This window comes from Odocoileus virginianus, unplaced genomic scaffold, assembly GCF_023699985.2.
Source record: "Odocoileus virginianus isolate 20LAN1187 ecotype Illinois unplaced genomic scaffold, Ovbor_1.2 Unplaced_Scaffold_5, whole genome shotgun sequence".
In the NCBI taxonomy this organism is placed as follows: Eukaryota; Metazoa; Chordata; class Mammalia; order Artiodactyla; family Cervidae; genus Odocoileus; species Odocoileus virginianus.
This window is the reverse complement of record NW_027224267.1, coordinates 220,179-241,044: the sequence shown is the minus strand read 5'-3', so window position 1 is coordinate 241,044 and position 20,866 is coordinate 220,179. Positions and strand designations below refer to the sequence as shown.

The window sequence follows — 20,866 nt, the reverse complement described above, 5'->3', positions numbered from 1 at the left end:
CAGTAAGAAAAAACAGTTTTATTTCCAGTCTAAGAAGGTCTTACAAACAGTGTCAGGTTTTAAAAATGTGAACAGAGCGACAAACGGTCTTCAGCTGACAGTGAAGGTACAAAGCGGAACATTCACAGGTGAGCTGAGCGCAGGATGCCCGCCAGCCGGAGCCCAGGCGGGCAGCCACAGGCATCGCCTTCCACGGGGCGTCTGGAACCAGCTGCGGCGCCAAGGGACACAGCAGGCCACGCAGCCAAAGTCCATGCAGGTGAGCAGGCTGCCCCCGAGGGCGCACGCGGTGCCTGGGGCCCCGGAAGGGGAACGGAAGTCCCCACCCTGCGCCTTCTGGTCCTGACTGCAGGCCCTGGGCTCAGCCAGGAGTGGAGGAGGGATGGTCCTGGGGCTCCCGACGCGTGACCCCAAACCCTGCCTTTCCCTGCCCACAGGAGGCCACTGTGAGTGAGCCACAGAGGTGCCAGGGTCCCAAGAGCAGACCCCCGCCAGCCAGCAGGCCCCCTGAGCCTCGGGGTCCTGTTCAAAGGACGGGCCACCTGTGGGTGCAACTTTGGCAAGGAGATGCGGGGGGCCAGGTAGGTGGAGGCCCCTGGGACGCACGTCAAGGAGTGCTGGGAGGTCCTCGGGTTCTGCCACCCCGAAGCTGCCCAAGACGCAGCCCTCCCTGCAGGCTGGGCCCCACTCTGACCCCGGGCCCTCCCCATCAAGCTCAGCACCGCCCTCCCCCCACCCCCAGGCCACTGCCACCCTCAGGGAGGGGGCTTTACCTTCAGTCCTCCGCAGACGGGACACGTGGAAAAGAGCGCGGGAGGGGGCCCAGCGTGGGGGACGCCAGCTTCCCAGGGCTCGCCGGCCCCCGCTGCTGCCGCCTCTGGCGCCGGTCCCCGCCGTCTCTCGCCAGGCCAGCCAGGGGGACACCCTGAGTCCCGGGCGGCGCCCCTGTCTGGGCTGCCCGGCGCGGCGGGGGGCTGGTCCCGGGGCGCCTGGCGCAGGCTGCGGGGCGTGTCGTAGTGCGGCCGCGGGGCGGCGGGCACCTGGTACTCGGCCGCCCCGGGTGGGCAGGCGCACAGGCCGGGCTCTGGGGCCCCGGCCGCCGGCAGGCTGAGCAGGGAGCCGAGCTCGTCGCCGGCCCGCCACACGTCCAGGCTGCTGCCCGCACACGACGAGAAGCTGCCCGAGCAGGAGGAGTGGCTGCCAGTGGCGATGCCGCTGTCCGAGGAGCTCTGGCGGCCGACCTCCCGCAGCTGCCGCGGCCGCAGCGGCTTTGGGGCGGGCCTGGCAGCGCCCGGCGCGGCGTCCCCAGAGGCCTGGGAGGCCGCCAGCCCAGGGCCCTCCTGCGACGTGCTGGCCGAGGACGAGGACGGCTCCGGCCACGGCGCGAGCCGGCTGCTGGCGCTGACGTCCGAGTGGCTGGCCTCTGACGACGAGCTGGACACGCTGCGGTCGTCCCCTGGGTGGAAGAGCCCGGGGCTGAGGCTGCGGAGGGGCTCGGCCACTCAGGTGGGCAGGGGGCGGGGGTGCCTGGGTGGGGGGCTGACGCCTGGCCCCCTAGGCCCCGGCCCTGCGGAGGGCTCGCGCTCCTCACGCTGGGACAGCTCACACATCCCCTCCCCTGACCCCGCCCCCAGGGCCCGCCCCCCAGGACGGCCCCCCTCCCCACGTCAACGCCCTCCCCACCGTCGCCCTGGGAACCAGACAGGAGCACCTTCTCCAAGGACGTGGCAGCCCCGGGCACACCTGAGACCCCCGCTGTGGGGCCTGGACAGGCCGCCGTCCGCAGCGTGCACCCGTGGGGCTGTCGGCCACCCCAGAGGACAGAGGGCCTGCTCTGGGCCCAGAGACCCCGGTGCCGCCCCCCAGCCCCGGGGGCTGGCCCCCTTCTCGAGAGCTGCGGGGGCCCCTCGAGGACTGTCAGCCCCTTCCTTCCGTGTCCCCATGAACCACAGCAGCGGGGCGGGTAGGGGGGGCCTCTGCACCAGCAGCTGACACCCCCGGGCCCCCGCTCTGAGCACAGACGGTGCAGCCTGTCCTCACCACGCCCCGGTCGGCATCTAGGCTGGAGCTGGGTGAGTGTGGCCCCTTGTGTGAGGGGGACAGAGGAGTGGACAGGAGCTGGGGGCGGGGGCGGCTTAAAGGGGCGGGGCCAGCCCCAGGGCCGCCCGCCCCACCCCCCTCCCCCCGCCCCGCCCCGCCCCGCGCCGGCTCACAGCCCTACCTCCGCTGCCCGGCCGGCCGGAGTGAGAGAGGAGGCTGAGCCGCTTCTCCAGCTGCAGGGCTTCCAGGGCCTCCTGCGCCACCCTTTCCTCCAGGGCGGGGCCCCCAGGGCTCGGGTCTGCGGCAAAGCAGGGTGTCGGTGAGGACATGGCCCCAGGCGTGTCGCAGCAGCGTCCTCCCTGTGACCCCAATGCCATCGGAGCTGCGTGGACCCTGGTCCAGCCCCAAAGCCAGGACGGAACCCCTGGGAGCCCCAGCCACCGCCCCCCCCCATGCCTGCACACCAGCCACTGGACCCTGAGCTCAGGGTACCCCAAACATCTCGGCACAGGTCCCCTGGCCACATCCTGTGTCCTGGGCCCAAGGAAAGGACAGCTCCTCGACCACCAGCCGATGTCCCTGGCCCGAAGCTGACAGTCCCTGCAGGGGGAGGTCAGGACGCCAGGACACCCTCCTGCGGCCAGCCGGTCTGCAAAACGCTGGCACTGGACGGACTCGCGGCCTCACCCCTCGCCCTCCCCGAGCCTGGCATCAGCATCTGCACCCCAGTCACGATGGGGCCCAGGTGGGAACACACAGAACATGTACTCAGGGTGGGGGCGGGAACTCGGAGCTCTGATCTCTCCCTTCCTCCTGGCAATTCTGTCTGTCTGAGGCAGGTCCTGCCTCCGGGCCTTGGGGCCTGAGTGGGCCCCCGCAGAGCCGCAGTCAGCTGGAGGAGACACCCCAAGATCCCCGAGGGTTAAGGCTGCACACCCATTGGAGGCCACGTCTCAAGAGTCCCTGACGATCACAGGCCTCGGTGGGACGCTAGCCAGGCTCAGAGAGCAGAGCCCCACCAGCTCCATCCACACCCCACGTGTGCACCCCCGCCTGTCCACACGCTCCCCACCCACGCCACCCACGCCACCCCTGTGGCTGCAACGCGGGAAGGTGCAGCAGAGGGCACAGCATGCCACACAGCAGAGCCTGGGCAGCAGGGCCCTGGTCCCAGGAGCCCTGTCCCTGCATCCATCACCCGCGCCTCCCTCTGACTCACTGTGGGCTGGGGGCCCAGGGGCTGAGGCGGGGAAAGGGGGTCCTGGCACAGCCCCAGCCTCCCTAGAAGGTCCACCTGACCCCCGTCCGGCTGTGGGGCTCATGCAAGAAGGCCGCAGCTGAGAGCTCAGCGACCACCTGCTGCCTGACACAGGCCTTGGTCTCCCACCTGGACCAGGGGACAAGCGCCACCTCGCTGGGGCCAGGGCAGCAGCAGCAGTCCCAGGTACCACTGCCCAGAGGGCCTCAGTGCAGGGCAGCGGCGATGCCCAGGGCCCGCCTTTGTCCCTCCCAGGGCAGCTGGCCCCGAGCGGGGGGGATAGAGCTCACCCGGCGCAAGGAAGTGCCCGGCTAGCATGCCCTCCGGGGGCCGGCAGCATCCCTGGCCCAGGACTCAAATGACAGGGGCGCCCTGCCCACGCCGGGGAAGCAGGGAGAAGGCCAGGCCAGCTCAGAGCGGCGGGCCCCCACCCCCACCACCCCAACGTGCAGGCACCGAGACCCCACCTCACAAGGCGGCCTCCAGCCCGAACACCGGCTCAGACGGGGCCAGAGAGCTGACCCCAGCGACCTTGGGCAAGGCTCTCAGCCAGGTCTGGGAGGCAGGCCCCGCTCCGGTCTTTGGTGGGGGGGGGGGGGGGGGGGGTGTGGTTCCAGGCTCTGGCCTTGCGCTGGTCCACCCAGTATGGCCGCGGTAACTCGTCCCGGCCCTGAAGCCGCGGCCTCTGAGCATCTTGTGAAAAGGGCTGTGCGGGTGTGAGCGCCCCCCACCCTGGGAGCCCCGCGGGGGCTCACAGCAGCAGCCCCCCCAAACCCTCGGCCAGGCCAGGCATCCCCTCCGCCCACTACGCACTCACCTGGAAGAACAGGCCGCAGCCCGAAGGGACCCTTGGTGGGCGAGATGCCTCGGACAATGCAGTCGAACAGAAAGCTGATCTGGTCTCCCTCGGTGGAGGACAGGAAGAAGACTCCGGCCCCTGAGAGGGGAGGACAGACCCCGCTGTCAGCCTGGCCCAGGGCATCGGTGGCATGGGCTCCAGATGGAGGCTCCCGCCGAAGCCAAGCAAACCCACGAGTCCCCCCGCAAGCCCTGCACCAGGGCGATGCGAGCCTCTTCCCCGCCAGGGAAAACGCACAACTCGCCCAGGAGGCTGTGGCCACACGCGGCTCTCCCAGGCCTGCAGGCACCGGGCCGGCTGAGCAGCCTGGACGGGGTGGATGAGAACAATGGTAGAGGGTGGCCGGAGGCCAAGGAGGGCGTCCTGTCTGCACAGAGCGCCCAGCAGCCACTTCCCATGCCCCGTGCTCCTCTGAGGGGTGGCAGGGGCGGGTGCACCCCCCAGGAGGCGGCTGCGGGGCCTGGCTTCCTCACCTGGGGCTGTGCTGAGCGGCCTGGCCCCCTCCGAGGCCTCTCCTCTTCCCGGGCGTGTTCTCAGGGTGGGGAGCCCTGGAGCACCCCCACCCTGGCACCCCCACCCCCACCCTGGCACTCCCACCCGCAGAGAGGGTCAAAGGAACACTCACATCTTGAGATACAGGAAGGTCACTGTGGCTCACGCAGGAGTTAACTTGAATTTGATGCTAACCAAAGCCGCCTGTTTGCAGCCTATCAAACACACTGTACATCTGCTTTGATCATAAAAGCAAAGGGCACCCTGACCAGATGTAAAAACGTCCGTGTTAAAGAAGACAGTGCTGGCCCTTCATCCAGGGTGACATCCCTCCCCAGGTGCCAAGGCCACGCTGACTCACTGGGCACAGGCCGGTCTGTTCTTCTGTGGGGGAGGAGGAAGCATGAAAACATGTAACCCTGACTTCTTTAACCTTCTTCGTTCTGACAAGATAAACTCCGATAAAGCCGCTGAAAACCCCTGCTTCCGCAGAGCCATTTGGAAGCAGGCTTACGGGTCAGTCGTCAGCTGGAGCTCGAACAAGACTCTTCTCTGTTCTTGTGACTTAAGTTTGTTGATCACTGTTTTTGACAGCGGGAGGCCAGCTAAGATCCTGGCCCCGGGGGGACTGGGGGGCTGCGGGGGGCGCCTGGGCCTGTGGGAGCCTGGGTGGAGCCCGCTGGCGTGAATGGAGTCCCGCAGCCGCGTGAATGGGGACACCGGGTCCCGCGGGCCACGCGCCCGGCGTGCCATCACCGCCCAAGAATCCCTCGTGCCTCACCGCCGTCTGCCCAAAGAAAGGCTGGCCCCTGCGTGGAGGAGGAGGGCACTCGGGGTGGGGCGGGCAGGCCGGGGAAGCGGCACGCTAAAACCGGCCTGGTCACGCTCGCCCGCCCCGGATTCCAGGGCCCCAGGCCAGCCCCACACGTGGTGACGCCGCTGTGCCCCTGGGCGGCCCCCCAGGGCCCTAGCTGGTGACACTCCCGCTGGAGACGCCAGGAAACAGAGGCCCGCACAGGCACGGCGCAGCCCCGGCCAGGAGCAGAGCAGCGACACCCTGCCCGCCCGCAGGGCCCCCTCTAGTGCCCCCTGAGGCTCGCTGCCCACCAGGCTGGGCGGGGTCTCTCCCTCTCCCGGCCCCGGGGAGGGGGTGCTGCTGACCAGGAACTCAAGCCGGGACCTTGGCCGGCAGCGGGCGGACAGGGAGGAGGCCCTGTCCCGGCCGCCCCGCTCAGCTGGGGCCAGGCCTCTAATCCCGAGCTTATGGTCAGCTGGCAGCGGCGCTGGCACAGCCAGTCCCCCGACTATAAAAAACTGCGTTACAGGAGGGAGCGGAGCCGGCGGCATTCCGCGGGCGTCTGCGGGCTCCTGCTCCCGCACTGGCCGCCAGCCCCCGTCCTTGGCAGCCCCAGGGGCTCCCGCGGGGGACGTGAGTCTCTGAGGGGGCCCACCCGAGCCTTGCGACCGAGAGACAAGGCCGCCCAGACCCAGCGGCGACCGCTCACCGCCCCGGGCTCCCCTCTCCATCCCAGGCTTTGAGGAGCTGGCACACCTCCCCGGGGCGGCCACATCCCCAAGCCCCCGCCCCGCCCTCGCCCAGAGCCCCTCAGCCACACGCAACCACCCCCTCCTGTTGACTCTGCTCCTGGGACGTGGCCTTTCCTGGCCCCGGCCACTGTGCACTCGGGGACGCTTTCACGGGGCCAGGCGCCAGGAGCGGCCCCCACTGGGTGTGGATGGAAAGAGGGGGCGTGGGCAGCCAGGCCCCTGCCTTCAGACGCCCCTCCCCAGGAAAGCGTCTCCATGTTTCCTGTTTGCCGTCCGCGAGGGGGGAGGAAGCCGAGAGCCTGGCCCGTTTTGCCTTGTGCAGGTGTGGTCCACAGTCGCTGCAGGTGGTGGCCGCAGCCATGAAACTAAAAGACGCCTGCTCCTTGGAAGGAAGGTTATGACCAACCCAGACAGCATGTTAAAAAGCAGAGACATTACTTTGCCAACAAAGTCCGTCTAGTCAAGACTATGGTTTTTCCAGTGGTCATGTATGGATGTGAGAGTTGGACTATAAAGAAAGCTGAGCACCGAAGAATTGATGCTTTTGAACTGTGGTGTTGGAGGAGATTCTTGAGAGTCCCTTGGACTGCAAGGAGATCCAACCAGTACCATCCTAAAGGAGATCAGTCCTGAATGTTCATTGGAAGGACTGATGTTGAAGCTGAAACTCCAATATTTTGGCCACCTGATGTGAAGAGCTGACTCATTTGAAAAGACCCTGATGCTGGGAAAGATTGAGGGTGGGAGGAGAAGGGGACAACAGAGGATGAGATGGTTGGATGGTATCACCGACTCAATGGACATGGGTTTGGGTAAACTCCGGGAGTTGGTGATGGACAGGGAGGCCTGGCGTGCTGCAGTCCATGGGGTTGCAAAGAGTCGGACACGACTGAGCGACTAAACTGAACTGAACAGGTGTGGTCACTGCCACAATGCCCCTCCCACCCACCCCACCCCCCTCTTATCCATGTCCGTGAAGCCCCCACTCCACCCCGAAGCGGGGCCGGTCCCCTCCCCTGGGCTCTGGACCATAGGAAGTGGCAGAGGGGACACTCTACAGGGTTTGAGGCCCAGGCACGAGGGGCTGACAACCCCCAGGTTCCCTGTCTTGGAACCAGCCACCCGGGTTGTCCTGTTGGAAGGTAAGGCCCGGAGGAGAACTGAGGCGTCCCAGCCAGTAGCCAGCACCAGGGCCCCAGGCCACGCCTGAGGCCACCCACCAAATGCCACTGCCCAAGTGACTCCAGTCAACCACTCAGAGCAGAGGGAGCCCCGCCCAGACTGCTGACCCGCAGAGTCGCAGCCAGGAAATAGCGCTAAGGTTTGGGGGTATCTGTCTCCCAGCAATAAGTAACTTGGAAAATTAAGATTCGGAGCAGAGCGCCCTGCCCGGTAGGAAGCAGCTACCTGCGGGTTCACGGCCACCTTTTGCTCTAGAGACAGACGCTATCAGTCATAAGGGGCTGCAGCAAACCTCACTCGTGTCATAAATGCAATTGCTCCCCGGGAAGAAGATCTCCAGGGGAGAAGCATCACGTTCAACTCCAAGATTCACCAGCCATGAGAAAGAGAAACTTCCTTCAAATATCCGATGAGCCCGGTTAGATCCGGGCTTTCATCTCCAGGCTCCAGGCCTTTGTCCCTGGATCTCGGTACCCCCAGCTCCTCAGAGAATCCCACTCTCTGCTAGAAAAGACCACACAGCAAAGGCCAGTCGGGGACAGAGACTTTGAAGGACTTCCCCGCTGAGAAGATTCTAGAAAGCTCCGTCCACACAGCCCTGGTTATCAATCAGAAAGCTGGCAGAGCTAACTGAGGCTTGGGATGTTATTTTACAGTTTCCTAATAGAGTGAAACATCTACTGATTAAAGTTTCATTTGTCTCTGCCTCTATTTTGGGAGAAAGAAAGTGCAATGAAATAAGTTCATGTGAAATGAAGTTGGAATCTCACCTGATGGTTTCATACCCACTAGGAGTGGGTATTTAAACCTATTTAAATAACAGGTGTGCTATTGAAACAACACACAGAAACAAAACAGAAAACAAGAGCTGGTGAGGGTCTGGAGAAACTGGGACCCTCGCACACTGTTGGTGGGAACGTAACATTGTACAGTCGTGTGGAAAGTAGTTCGGCAGTTCCTCAAAACATTCCACCGAGAACCACCATCTGATCCAGCAAGTGTATTTCTGGGCACGCACCCAAAAGAATTAAAAGTAAGGTCTCCAAGAGATATTTGCCTGCCCGTGTTCACAGCAACATCATTCACAATAGCTAAAATGTGGACGCAGTCCAAGTGTCCATCGACAGATGGATGGATAAACACAATGTGGTCCGTCCATACAACGGAATCTGCTTCAGCCTTAAAAAGGAAGGAAATTCTAACACCTGCTGAACGCGGATGAGCCGTGAGGATGCTGAGCCAAGTGCGATAGGCCAGTCACGAAAGGGCAAATCCTGAGTGATTCCACTCATGTGAGGTCCCCAGAGTTGTCAAAATCAGAGACAGAAAGCAGAATAAGGGGTGCGGGGCTGGGCAGGGCGGGGAGCAGGGAGCTGGTGTCTGGGGACAGAGTTTGGGACGGTGACGAGGCTCTGCGGACGGCGGTGGTGACGGGGGCACGGCCCAGTGAACGAACGTGCTCGCTGCCACTGAACTGCAGAAAAGGCCTATGTGATGCAGTGTGCTCCCTGTGGGCTTGGCCACAGTCGACCAAAAACAAGGACAGACACCACACAGGCTCCATCCCGTCCTGCAGCGAGCCACCTCCCATCCCCACCCTGCCACCACCCAGCAGGATGCAGCCATGCGGTCCAGGCACGCCACATCCTCGGAGCAGCTCCTGCTAAACGCCAGGAGCTCATCCTCATCACCCTGACAATGCCCCCTGCACACAGGAAGGGGGGCACCCAACCCCCCCCCCCCCGAGCAGACAGCAGGGGCGTCAGCCTTGACCCTGGATCTGTCCCTGGGCGGATGCTGGCCTCCAGCTCCCAGTCACCCACTGACACCCTGCTCCAGCCAAGGCCACTCGCTGGTGACCCACCTTCCTCCCGTGCTCCCCCACCCCTCCCGCAGGGATGCCCTGGGCACCAGCCCAGGTTAGGGGCCCCTCAAGGAGAGCCTGGGGCCTTGCTTTCCTCTGCGTCCCCCCAAGTGCTGGCTGAGGGTCCTGCTCTGAAACGGTGTCCTGAATGGCCCGGCCACAGAGAGGGCCTGCCCCTCCCCACCTCCACCCCGTCCCCCAGGGGTGCAGGAGGACAGCAGAGCGGGTCAGCAGGTGTCCCCACTCCTGCGTTGGGACAGGGAGCTGAGATGCAGGCCGGGGAACAGCAGGTGGAGACCCAAACCCAGACCCCACTCACTGCAAGGTGCCCGCCATCCCCCGGAGCCTGCCAGGGTGAGACTCAGAGGCCTGGGCAGGAAGGACACTGCTCAGACAGAGTGCCCACCACTGGGAGAATTCTGCCAAGCACACCTGCCAGCCCGGAGCCATCACGAAAGCGGGGGCTGGTGCCACCGGCCCAGTCCCTGCAGGGCCAGTCTGGCCAGCAGAAGTCTCTCCCTGGGAGTGTGAGACTCGGGGTCCCCTCTAGGGGACACTGTGACCCACGGCCCAGGTGCCTGGCTGCACCAGACACCAAACACTCCTTGGCCAGAGACCCGCAGGTGGGGTCAGTCCTGACCCACAAAAGGCTGCAAAACTTCTGGCTCTCCGGCAACCTCCGTGGGAGCCTGGGCGAGGGCGAGGCCTGAGCACCCCGGGGCCGGGGTCCAGGTCACCATGTGGCACACGCCTCCCAGGCAGGGGCACAGGAAGCCAGGGTGGTGCAGATGAGAGATGGAGGCTCGGAGAGGCTGAGACGAGTCAGACTCATCCCTGGGAGCCTCAGGTGAGCCGCACTTCCGGCCCATGGACCACCTTTCTCCCACGTGAAGATGTGGGATGCAGCTCACAAGCCATCATGTCCAGATGGTCCCATGAGGCCACCCTGCCCATCCCAGAGGACGCACTGGGCCCACTTTTCAGCCTGGGAGGAGACAGACTGAAGCCAAATGCCCCGAGAAGGAGTCCCGGAGGCCGCTGAGAGCCGGAAGGGGCCCCGCCCCACTCAGGCCTGGTGCCAAGAGGCTCTGGGCTGGGCACCGAGGGGGTCAGGCCCCCCAGCGTCACCACGCTCAGACACAGACTAGGGCACGTCTCGGGCCACTCCGTACCTCAGTGTCCCCATCTGTAAATGGGCGCGCGCACACCCGGCCAAGGGTTGGTGTGCGGATCCGGACTCCCCCGCTAGGTAAGTCTCCTGCAGGGGCCTCACAGGTGACTATCACCCTTGGCCCCTCTCTCCCTGACCCTGAGCGACCTCGGCCTCCCTGGACATGCAGAGGCTCCGGAGCCATCCCCGGGTGCACACGCCATCGTGGGCTGCAGAAAGGTGACCCCGGCCCCCAGGGCACAGACCTCCGGGCAGACGGCTGAAATCGACCGCAAGTCTGTCCCAAAGTGTGACGGGGGCTCTAGACCCAAAGACAGACTCTGCCTCCAGGGGTAAACCTGATCCGGCTCTGGACAGGCTTGAACCCCGCCTGGGGGCCTTCCCCTCCCAGGGGCCAAGCCCTGGAGCTCAGCTCAGGCCCCCCTCCTCGGACCCTCCCCTCGGCATCCTCACCACCCACCCCAGCTGGCCCTCCTCCCTCCCCCCTTCCTAACGCTCCTGAACCCACAGGCCCCACCCCCAGCCTCCTCACGCCCCGCCTCCATCCCCCAGCACCCTGGGGCCAAAGCCACCACCCTCAACAGGTCTGCTGGTGGCACCATCCCGCTCCAGCACCTTCGGGGCTCCCTGCTTCCCTGGGAACACAGCCCAGCTCAGGTCCAGGCTCCGGAGCCTCCCGTAACCAGGACACGGCTTCCCCCTCCAACCTCACCTCTGCCACTCTACCAGCCAGGGTCCCGCACACACCATTCCTGCCACCAGCCACGCTACTGTCTGCCTGGAACCCCTTTTCTATTCCCTCCACTCTACCCTACCTTCAGCAGCCAGGCTCAGTTGAACTCCTATTCAACTTGCAGAGGCCCCGTCCAGGCTCAGCATGTGAGGGCCTCCCCAGTCTGTGGCCCCTCCTGGCTCCCCATGCACCCCTGAGGACTCAAAACGTCTGTGTCCTCTCACAAAGCCTGAGTCTTCCCAGCCCGGGATATTCTCCCCACTCCAACCCCAAACCCAGGGCCGGGCATGGAGAATCCCCTGAACACATTGCCCCCTCCTCCAGGCTCCGGGGCTGGAGACCATGGCTCCAGCAGCTCCAGCAAGACCAGCATCTGGACCACAGCACCCACAAGAGGCAGCCGAGGGCTTCTCGGTGCTGGACACGCTGGCAAGGCGGCCTCTCCCGCTCCAGAGCTTCACCCTGTGCTCACGTGTTTGTTCTTGTTCAGTCGCTAAGTCAGGCCCAACTGTTTGTGACCCCATGAACTGTCCTCAACTATCTCCCGAAGTTTGCTCAGACTCATGTCCATCGAGTCAGTGATGCCATCCAACCATCTCTTCCTCTGTCATCCCCTTCTCCTGCCTTCAATCTTTCCCAGCATCAGGGTCTTTTCTAATGAGTTGGCTCTTCACATCAAGTGGCCAAAGTATTGGAGCTTCACTACCCTCATTTATATATATATATTCACTATACTCACTAATATACCCATGAAGAATTGATGCTTTTGAACTGTGGTGTTGGAGAAGACTCCTTGAGAGTCCCTTGGACAACAAGGAGATCCAACCAGTCCATCCTGAAGATCAGCCTTGAATATTCATTGAAAGGACTGATGCTGAAGCTAAAGCTCCAGTACTTTGGCCACCTGATGCAAAGAGCCAGCTCATTGGAAAAGACCCTGATGCTGGGAAAGATTGAAGGTGGAGGAGAAGGGGACAACAGAGGATGAGATGGTTGGATGGCATCACTGACTCGATGGACATGAGTTTGAGTAAACTCCGGGAGTTGATGATGGACAGGGAGGCCTGGTGTGCTGCAGTTCATGGGGTCGCAAAGAGTCGGACACGACTGAGGGACTGAACTGAACTGAACTGAACACTCACTTACAAAAATGATTTACGATGCTCGCTGCTCCCCAAAGGGCTGACGGGATGGGCTGGACCCCAAGAGCCGGGGAGGAGGAGAGGCGTAGCAGCGGGCAGAGGCCTGGGCGCCAGCCTTGGACTCCGCCGTCCACCACCCGCAGAGTCCCTCAGCTGTCAAGGACCCTGATCCTTGACCCTGGCCGCAGCCGGCTCACGCGGGTGTGGAAACGCCTTGGAAGTGTCCTTGACAAGACCTGCTGACGTGAGGGATGGGGACATCCCCTGGCCCCCGTCCCAGAAACTTCCATTCACCCCTAGGCCCTGTGCAAATGCCCCCCAGCGCTCCCCAAAGCCTTCCCGGCCCCGGCAGGACACCCCACACCGGGTCTGCCACTCTCCCTGCGGCTGAGCCTGTCCTGGGCGAAGGGTGCCCCAAATCTCTGTGCCACCCCTATCTGCGTGGCCTGCCCCTGCCCAGGAGCCCTAAACACACCACCGTGACCACCCCAGAGACAGAGACCTCGGGCTCCTGTTCAAAGAATCTGATCAGGTTGCCGTCCACGTGGAGGCCACAGAGAGAACACGCCCACCTACGGGGACCCAGAGCCACACGAAGCCCCCGACCCCAACTCCTCCGTGACACCCACGGGGCACTGACCCCCCCACACTCCCCAGGGCCCTCTCCCGACAGCCGGTCACCTGTGTCTCAGTGTGGGTGAAGGGGCCGGGGGCCGGTCACTGCTCTCCGGAGTGGTCTGGGGGCGTGACTCTAGGGCCCAGGGGCCAGGCTGGGGCCTGCCCCGGGCAGGAGATGTTAATTCCTTCATCCAGAACCTTCCAGAGCCTGCTGGTGATTCTAACCCCTGCTCCAACTCGGGGCCCACAGACTCACTGAGATCTGAATTCTGGCACCATCAGAGTTGGGGTCACCTGGTCATGGGCTGGATGGTGGCCCCAAAGGACAGGCTCACATCCTGGAGGCTGCGACTGTGTCCTCATCTGGAAAAGGGTCTCTGCAGGTATGCCCAACTGAAGGCTCTCAGGCCCTCCCGAGTATCGAGGGGCCGTGACTCCGATGACCCGTGTCCCACGTGAAGTGGGACCTCGTGAAGCCAGAGCAGACAGGAGGGATGTGGCCTGGAACACTTGGGGCCCCCGGGGACTGGACTCGGGATGCCCGGGGACTGGACTTGGGACCCCCGGGGACCGGAACAGGCAAGGAGGACCCTCCCCAGGAGCCACCAGGAGTGCGCAGCCCCGGCCCGTCCTTGACTTTGGACAGAACGGTGAAGGGGCAGACTGTGCTGTTCTCAGGCCCGGGATGTGGTCATTCGCTACATGGCCCTGGCCCTGAACTAGCCACCCTCCTCCCCGGAGGCCTGCGTCCTGAGCGGCCTGCTGCTCTGACCGTACGCGGGGCTGCATGGTCCTGCTCACCCCACCTGCGTCACCCGGGTCTGGGGACCGTCTACGAACCGGCAGAGCTGCGGCACCTGCCGGGGGGCAGAGGGTCGTGTCCCTGGAGGAGAAAGGAGCACCGTGGGACCCACCAGGTGGCAGTGTTGGAAAAGGCTGGTCCAGTCCCCCGCCGCACCCACCGTGTTCTCTGGCCACTGCTCACCGGCCGGCTTTGGCCAGGGGCCTCCAGACAGTCTGGAGTGGAGGGGAGGACCCCCAAGAGGGACTTTCTGTGGGAGGGAGAACGTCCGCCCTGGAGCCCTCCGGTCCAGGCAGACCCGCCGGGCCCGCCCAGGGCCTAAGGCCCAAACTCAGGCCTTGCACAGAAGCCCCAGGGCGGCCGGCCACAGTTCACGCTGTTGGCCTGCCCACCCGGGACAGGACTCAGCAGCTTGAGTTGCAGCATCCGCCCTCCCAGGAAGCCCTGCGACTTCTGATGCCTGGAATCGTCAACGGTTGGAGAAGGAGCCCACCCACACCAAGAGCTGGAATTTTAAACTCTGAGGCCTCTGGGGGAAAAACATCCCGTGGACTCTATTACATCATGTCCCGGCAAATAAAACAGTCTCCAAGGAACCGGTCCTCTTGGCCGCCCCCGCTCAAGGGCACACACCATCGCCAGCCACGGCCTGCACCCCAGGCCTCACGGCAGCCACAGGCCAGTCTGCCCGAGTCTCAGCCCGGGGAGTCCCAGCGGTCCAGCCAGGATGCTGGTCTCTCTCCTGCCAGGGCCCCCAGCAGCTCCAGGGCCCCACGTGAAGGACATCTAGGGAGGGAAGGGCAGCCACACACACCAAGCATGCTGCAGCCTGCTGTCCCACACCGTCCATGCAAGGGAGGGGGTCGGAGCCAGGCTGGGGCTCCCCACCCGCCCGCTGCCGGCGCCTCTAAGGTCCGGCGGAGAGGACTCTGGACGGCGTCCCAGGCAGGCCTTCCCCACCAGACACGGAGGGGCCAACAGCTGCGCTCACCTCTTCCTCCTGCTCGAAACCCCCCAGGCAGGAAAACACACAGACCGAGCCTCGTGCAAGGCCTTCCGACTCCGGCTGCAGCCCCCCTGCCAGCCCCGGGGTTAGCTCCCCTAGCCCGCCTGCACCTCCGCTGTGTCACCCCTCACCGCCTCTCTCTGCATATCAGAGCTTCTAAGCTTCCTGGAGCCCAGGACGAGCCATCAGCATGAAATCCAGGGGCTGCAGTTCCTATCTCAGCAGCAGCTCCAACCTGCTTGTTCACCGGCCTGCCAAGGTCCCCAGCAGTTTACGTCTCGTCCCGTCAAAGGCAGGGCCTGCCGGAACCATCCTGCCTCACACACCCCCCCACTTTGAGGAATGAGGGCCACATTCTCAAGTGCATTCCCTGCGCCCAGAGAAGTCTGGGTGCGATTGAGTTCCGGAGCGCGGGTTGGGGGGCACACCCTCCCGCCGGCCACACTGACTGTGTGCCGGGCCCTGTGGGCGCCCCTGGCCGGCTCTGTCCTCTCCAGGGGCTGTGGGTTGGGGAGCGATCTGTGTTCCTCTAAGAGGGTGGGGGGGGAGGAGAGAGGTCACCCCCAGCTCGGAGCCCTGATCGCCCTCCACATGAGGGAGGGGCCCGTGACCCCCAAACCCTGGCTGGGGTCGCAGGCTGACCGGATTTGGGATGCACGGCCCCCGCCCAGGCCGCACCCTCCAGCCCAGCCCAGTGACCGTGGTCATCGAGGCGGCCCAGCTGGTGGCACTCAGTCGGACAACAGCCTGAGACAGCTGCACACACAGGCTCGGACCCTCTGGACAGAGGAGGGGAGGGACTCGTCCCCCACCCTCAACAGCAAGTGCAGATCCACAGCGGCCCCCATCACTGGGAGAACAGCAGGCTGGGGGCGCTGGAACACACACACACCCACCCTGCACCCCAAACTCTCCAACCGAGGGCCTGTGTGCTCCCCGTCCCGAGCTCCTCCCAGCCAGAGGCCAGCTCCCTGCAGCGCTCACCCGGCCTCGGATGCCACCTCGGCCCTGGGGGCCCCCCGCCCTCACTGCTAGGGCCTTGCATTCAGCCCTCATCTCCAACATCGGCCAGGGTGGGGGGCTCAGGGCCCAGGGAGCCGAAGTGTCCACTCAGCATATCCTCAGTGGACACGTCTATCCTCTTTTCTTCCCAGCTGAGCGGCTCTGATGCCCTGTGACCAGGCCATGAATCTCCCCCAGGCAGCCCTGCACCGACTCCGTGCGGGAGGGTCCCCATTCGCAGCCCCCAAGCCCCTGCCTCCAGCCGGAAGTGCAGAATCCGGGCTGGGGGCTAACTGCCGGCATTTTGAGACCTCAGGCCGCTGCAGGCCCCAGAAAGGCCATTGCAAGGGGGAGCGCCGGCTCTGAGTCACGGCCCGGCCAGCAAGCCCGCAACCCACGTACTTACAGAATCCACACCTGGTCCCGCCTTCAAAGATGAACCCGTTGGGCACGGCCCCGTAGCGCCGGAGGTCCGACAGCTTCCACTGCCCCGCCACGGCCGGGGGGACGTCCCTGGCCACCACGAGGATGTCGTTGCAGAGGTGCAGGGTGGCGGGGCCGCTCTCCAGCTTGGTGCCCGGAGCCACGATCACGGGGAACCTGTGCACTGGGGCGGGGCGGGGGCGACAGAGTGTTGCTGGGAGCGGACGGCAGCCAGGAAGCGGCAGCCCGGGTGTCAGCTCCCGAGGGCAGGGCCACCCGGTGCCATGGCCCCGCCCTGTCCCATCCTCAGCGCCCCCCCACCTCCCACCCTAACGAGGCTGGACCGACCCCAGTGAGATCCGAGAGAAGCACACGGGCCACGGCTGGCAAGTCCGAGGCCTCGGGCGCCTCCTCTGAGAAACCCCGCCCAGCGCAGCTGCTGTGTTCCCATTCCAAAGACGGGAACACTGAGGCCTAGGCGACCCAGCCTCCGGCCCCTTCTGGAGACTCCCAGCCCGGCCGCAGGGACACACAGGAAGCCCCAGGCCCTCCCCGCTCCAGTGAGAGGGTCTCCCTGGCGCTGAGCACGGCAGCTGGCTCCCCGGGACGTCCTCTCCACCTCGGGCTCAGCCCTTTGCCCCTGAAGCCCCTCAGCAAGGGGGCGGTGAGCTCTTCTCTCTTCACAAGGCGCTCCCACTCCCAGCCTTGGAAGGGCCTTGGAAGAGGGGCACATCCCAGAGCAGCCAGGCCCAGGAGTGGATGGCGGCCTCCCAGCCTGTGCCCACCGGCCCCGTGTCCACCCCGAAGCCGAGGGGCCAGCCCCAGCCCTGCCTCCTCCTCCCTCCTGAGCCCACCCAACCCCGCGGTGGGCAGGGGCCCCTGGGCGAGGATCCTCAGCCTGGCCCCAGGGGACTGGGGGTCAGCGACCCACGACCACATCCTGGTGATGTCTGTTAAGATGCCAGGCCAGGGCACCGGCTGCCTCCGCACCAGGGCCCCGCTCGCCCTGCTCTGCCCCACCCTCGAAGAAGAGGAGTCACGCCCTAAGCCAGGCTGAACTGGCTGAACCCCAACGGGAGAACTTTCTGGAAGAGGCTCTCTCCTCCTGCCCCCGCGCCCCCTCACTGGGCCCTCCACATGTCCCCCGCCCTAGACGCCTGGTCTGGGGGCTCCCGGAGGAGGGACGAGCCGCTGCCCCCTAGCTGGGCTGAGCTGGGGTGAGTGAGACCCCTTACTCAGGGTGCAAAACAGGGGCCAAGATCAGTGATATTTTAACGATGATTTAAACAACAAAAATCAGCGCACAAAGTCCATGGTGAGTGAAACAGCTTAAATAAAGCCCAGGCCAGCTGTGGCATCGGGGCAGGTGTGGACGGGAAGGTTCAAAGACAGCTCACAACCAGCTTCGCTTTAGATTTTGACATTTCTGTTCATCGTGGGCTTCGAGCTTTCATTTTCACTCTTTAAATATTGTGTTATCGTGGCTTTTGAGACAAATCAGGGCCTGGGATTAAAGCGTGCACACTGCTACACATACGTCAGGTACGCGACAAGGCCCTCCTGTGCCAGCGCAGGGAGCCACACTCACTGTCTTGCGATAAACCTGTAGCGCACAAGAATCTGGCAGAGAGCACATACGCGTGCCCACCGCACACACGCACAACTGAGCCGCCCGCCATCTGCCTGAAGCTAACAACACGTGAGCCAGCTGCGCTGCGATGAGAGATGCCAACCCTGCGTTCTGATGACTCAGCTGGGGGCCGGCCCGCCTCTGCTTGACCAGCCGGGTGGGCGCCGGGTCTTCCCCTTCTCCCGAGAGCACCCCGTCCTGCACCCCGGGCCCCCCACCCCCTTGTGGGGCTCAGGGGTCTGGCTCCTCCTCCCCGGGGCTCCAGGCTCAGGCGACCACCCGCTCGGGCTAAAGGCCCCAGTTCACGTGAATGTGGTCAAGTTCGGGAGCTCAAGAGGCATCTCCCCCCGTGACCTTACCATCGCCCCAGTCACAGCCGACCAGAGGGCGCTCAGCAGGCACGGGGAGTCCTGTCCCAGCCCCTGCAGCCCACCGGTGAGACCCCCGGGGACCCCTGAGGGCAGGCAGAGGTCGTCCCCGCGGGCCCCGGATGCACTCACCCTCGCCTAGTGCGTAGCGGATCCGGGCGTCCCAGGCACACATAGCCTCACGGCTGTCGAAGCCCAGCATGACGGCCTGCGACAGGCAGACGATGGCCAGCGTGTGGGCCAGGCCCTCGTAGGGCAGGCCGGGCTCCAGCCCGCAGATGTCCTCCAGCGTCAGGCTGCTACGTTCCCGAAGCCCTTTGGCGCGCTCTGACTTGTCTTTGTAGGCCAGCATCAGCAGGCAGTCTGCAGGGGGCGCGGGGGTGGGGGCTGGTCAGTGTGGCCAGGGCCCCAAGTGCCCGGCACCCCCACACACACACGCCCCAGAGACCCGGGCTCCAGGCACGGCCGGCCCCCAGCAAGCCCCGGGCATCCTGAGCCTCCAGCCCCTCATGTGCAAAAGGTACCCCCACCCCACATGGCCACGGGCCACACGGGCAGAAGTGGACTCAGGACACTCCCTGGTGGGGACCCGCCCACCTGGCCCAGGGCCCCCATCCAGGGCCTGCACCCTGCCCCCGGCCCTGGGGGGACACCGTTCTAAACGCAAACCTGCGTGGCCCTGGTGAGCGGCCCGGGGTCAGCACCCCTGGGTCCCTCCTGAATGCAGGCGTGCCCTGCCCGGCCACCACCCCGTTTCTGCTGAGGGTGAGGGGTCCAGGGCCTGATGCGAACGCCGAGACCCTAGAGTGCAAGGCGGCCCCGAGCTCGGTGAACAGGCCCCCTCGTCGGGGCAGGAGAGGTCGGGGGCGGGCACTGAAGGACCCCTCGGGATGGAGCACTTCCCCGCCCCCACCCAGCACCGGAACGTCACCCCGCAGGCCCAAGGGACACCCGGACCCCAGCACTTGAGTCCACACTCAGCTCGGCCAGCAGATGGACAGCAAGGGCGGTGCCTCCTGCCTGCCCGCCGTCAGCCCCGGCCCCGTGAGGACAGGGCTGGATGGCGTGTCCTGGACGCGCACACACCGCTGCAGTCAGAGGGAAACACAGCCACAGGCAGGCTGGACACCAACCTGCGGGGCAGGCTGGCTCCAACAAACTGTTTACAGATCTCCAAGGCCTCTCATGGGGGCTTTGCTTCCTATTTGACCCTGTTCCTAGTGTTTGAAATGCTTATGTCAGGAAAAAAAAAAAAAACAAGACTGTTTTCATTCTCAGGGGAATACACAGAACCCCAGAACCCACGGACACCCAGCTGCCACCCGAGGGTTCTGCTTGTTCTCTCTGGAGCACAGTGCCCTTGGGAACGCGTGGCCTGGCCCAGAGAGAAATTAGTCACTCCAGAGGCATAAAGGGCACGTGTTGTTATGGAAATGTCCCCCAAGTGTCACCAGAGGCTCAAGAGGAGAAAGCCTGGGGAGGCCGTGAGCACAGAGAGACTCCCAGCAAAGAAGCGTGTGGACAAAGGGAGGCCACCGGGCAGCCACGGACGGGAGGCGGGCGGGCAGACACCCAGGGCGGCCGTGAACGGGACCCGGGCATGCGGACACCAGGGCGGCCACGGATGGGAGCCCAGCATTCGGATACCGGGGCGGCCGTGGACGGGAACCCGGCGTGCGCACTGTCCCGCCACCCACACCAGGCTGCTCCCCAGCCATGCCAAGCACCTCCTGTGGCTCCTCCCCCTGGCAAGGCCAGCCTCTCCCGCTGGTGTCGCCCTGCGGCTGGCTGTCCCGTCTCCCGTCTCCCCGCTCCCCACCCTGGAAGGTGAGCTCGCAAAGGCGGTCCTCTTCTGCTCTGACAGTCCCGTCACCCAGAACAGACGAGCGTGAGGCCCTTCAATCCCAGGGAAGACTGCTGCAGTCGTGGCCTGACCAGCAAAGGCAGGGCAAGACGGTCACCTCCTTTGTTTTAGGAGTTATGCTGCCATTGATGTAGCCAAGAGCAGGGTCCGTAAACTTTCCTGTGGGGAGTCAGACAGTAACTATATTCCAGTGCGTGGGCCACGCAGCCTCTGTCACAGTTCTTTCTGATCGTTATTTATTTATGTGGCTGTGCCGGGTCTTAACTGCAGCCCTAGGGGTTTTCAGTCTTCAAAGTGGCAGACAGGATCTGCAGGATCTTTCATTGCAGCCTATGGGAGCTAGTTCCCTGATCAGGAATCGAACCCGCACCCCCCGGATTGGGAGCGTGAAGTCTTAGCCACTTGACCTCCCGGGAGGTCCCTGGCACAGCTCCTTAACTGCGAAAGCAGCCAGACCACACTCACGGTTATGGCTGTGTTCCAACAAAACTTCATCACAGAAGCAAGAGACGGGCCAGATTTGGCTCATGCCCCAGTTTGCGATTCGTGGTCTGGGGTCCAGCTTGCTACAAGGGCCCCTGGGTTGCCCCATGGCTCCCTGATGCCTCCTGCTGTCACGGAGGGAAGACGCCTGCCCTTGCAACGCTGGTTTGGGGACCTGCGTGCCAGAGCCAACATCTGTCCCCAAGACCCTTTCCCCCAGCCTGTCCAGTCTTCCTGGATCCTGGCTCTGTCTGAAATCAGCTCACAGCCTACTCCTTACAGAGATTTGAGAATCGACTCATGCCCTCACCTGTCTGCGGTGGGGTAAATGGGGACCCCCTCAAAAAGACGTGTCCACGTCCTAACCCCCAGAACCTGCAG

The 20,866-nt window shown here is 64.5% G+C and overlaps 1 protein-coding gene across 3 annotated transcripts in view; it reads right to left on the bottom strand.

Moving 5' to 3' along the window:
• Nucleotides 1–20,866, bottom strand: part of DOK7 (docking protein 7) — a 34,252-nt gene that overhangs the window by 6,763 nt on the left and 6,623 nt on the right. For 2 of the 3 annotated variants that reach the window (XM_070462546.1, XM_070462545.1), the window contains exons 3-7: nucleotides 18,271–18,501; nucleotides 16,124–16,324; nucleotides 4,116–4,235; nucleotides 2,222–2,338; nucleotides 774–1,456 (exon numbers count right to left, since the gene is read on the bottom strand). In XM_070462546.1, the coding sequence (XP_070318647.1) occupies nucleotides 774–1,456; nucleotides 2,222–2,338; nucleotides 4,116–4,235; nucleotides 16,124–16,324; nucleotides 18,271–18,501 (1,352 nt within the window). Of the gene's footprint in view, nucleotides 1–2; nucleotides 1,457–2,221; nucleotides 2,339–4,115; nucleotides 4,236–4,782; nucleotides 5,272–16,123; nucleotides 16,325–18,270; nucleotides 18,502–20,866 lie in introns of those variants that run through there. The other variant, XM_070462547.1, reaches the window with a different exon arrangement.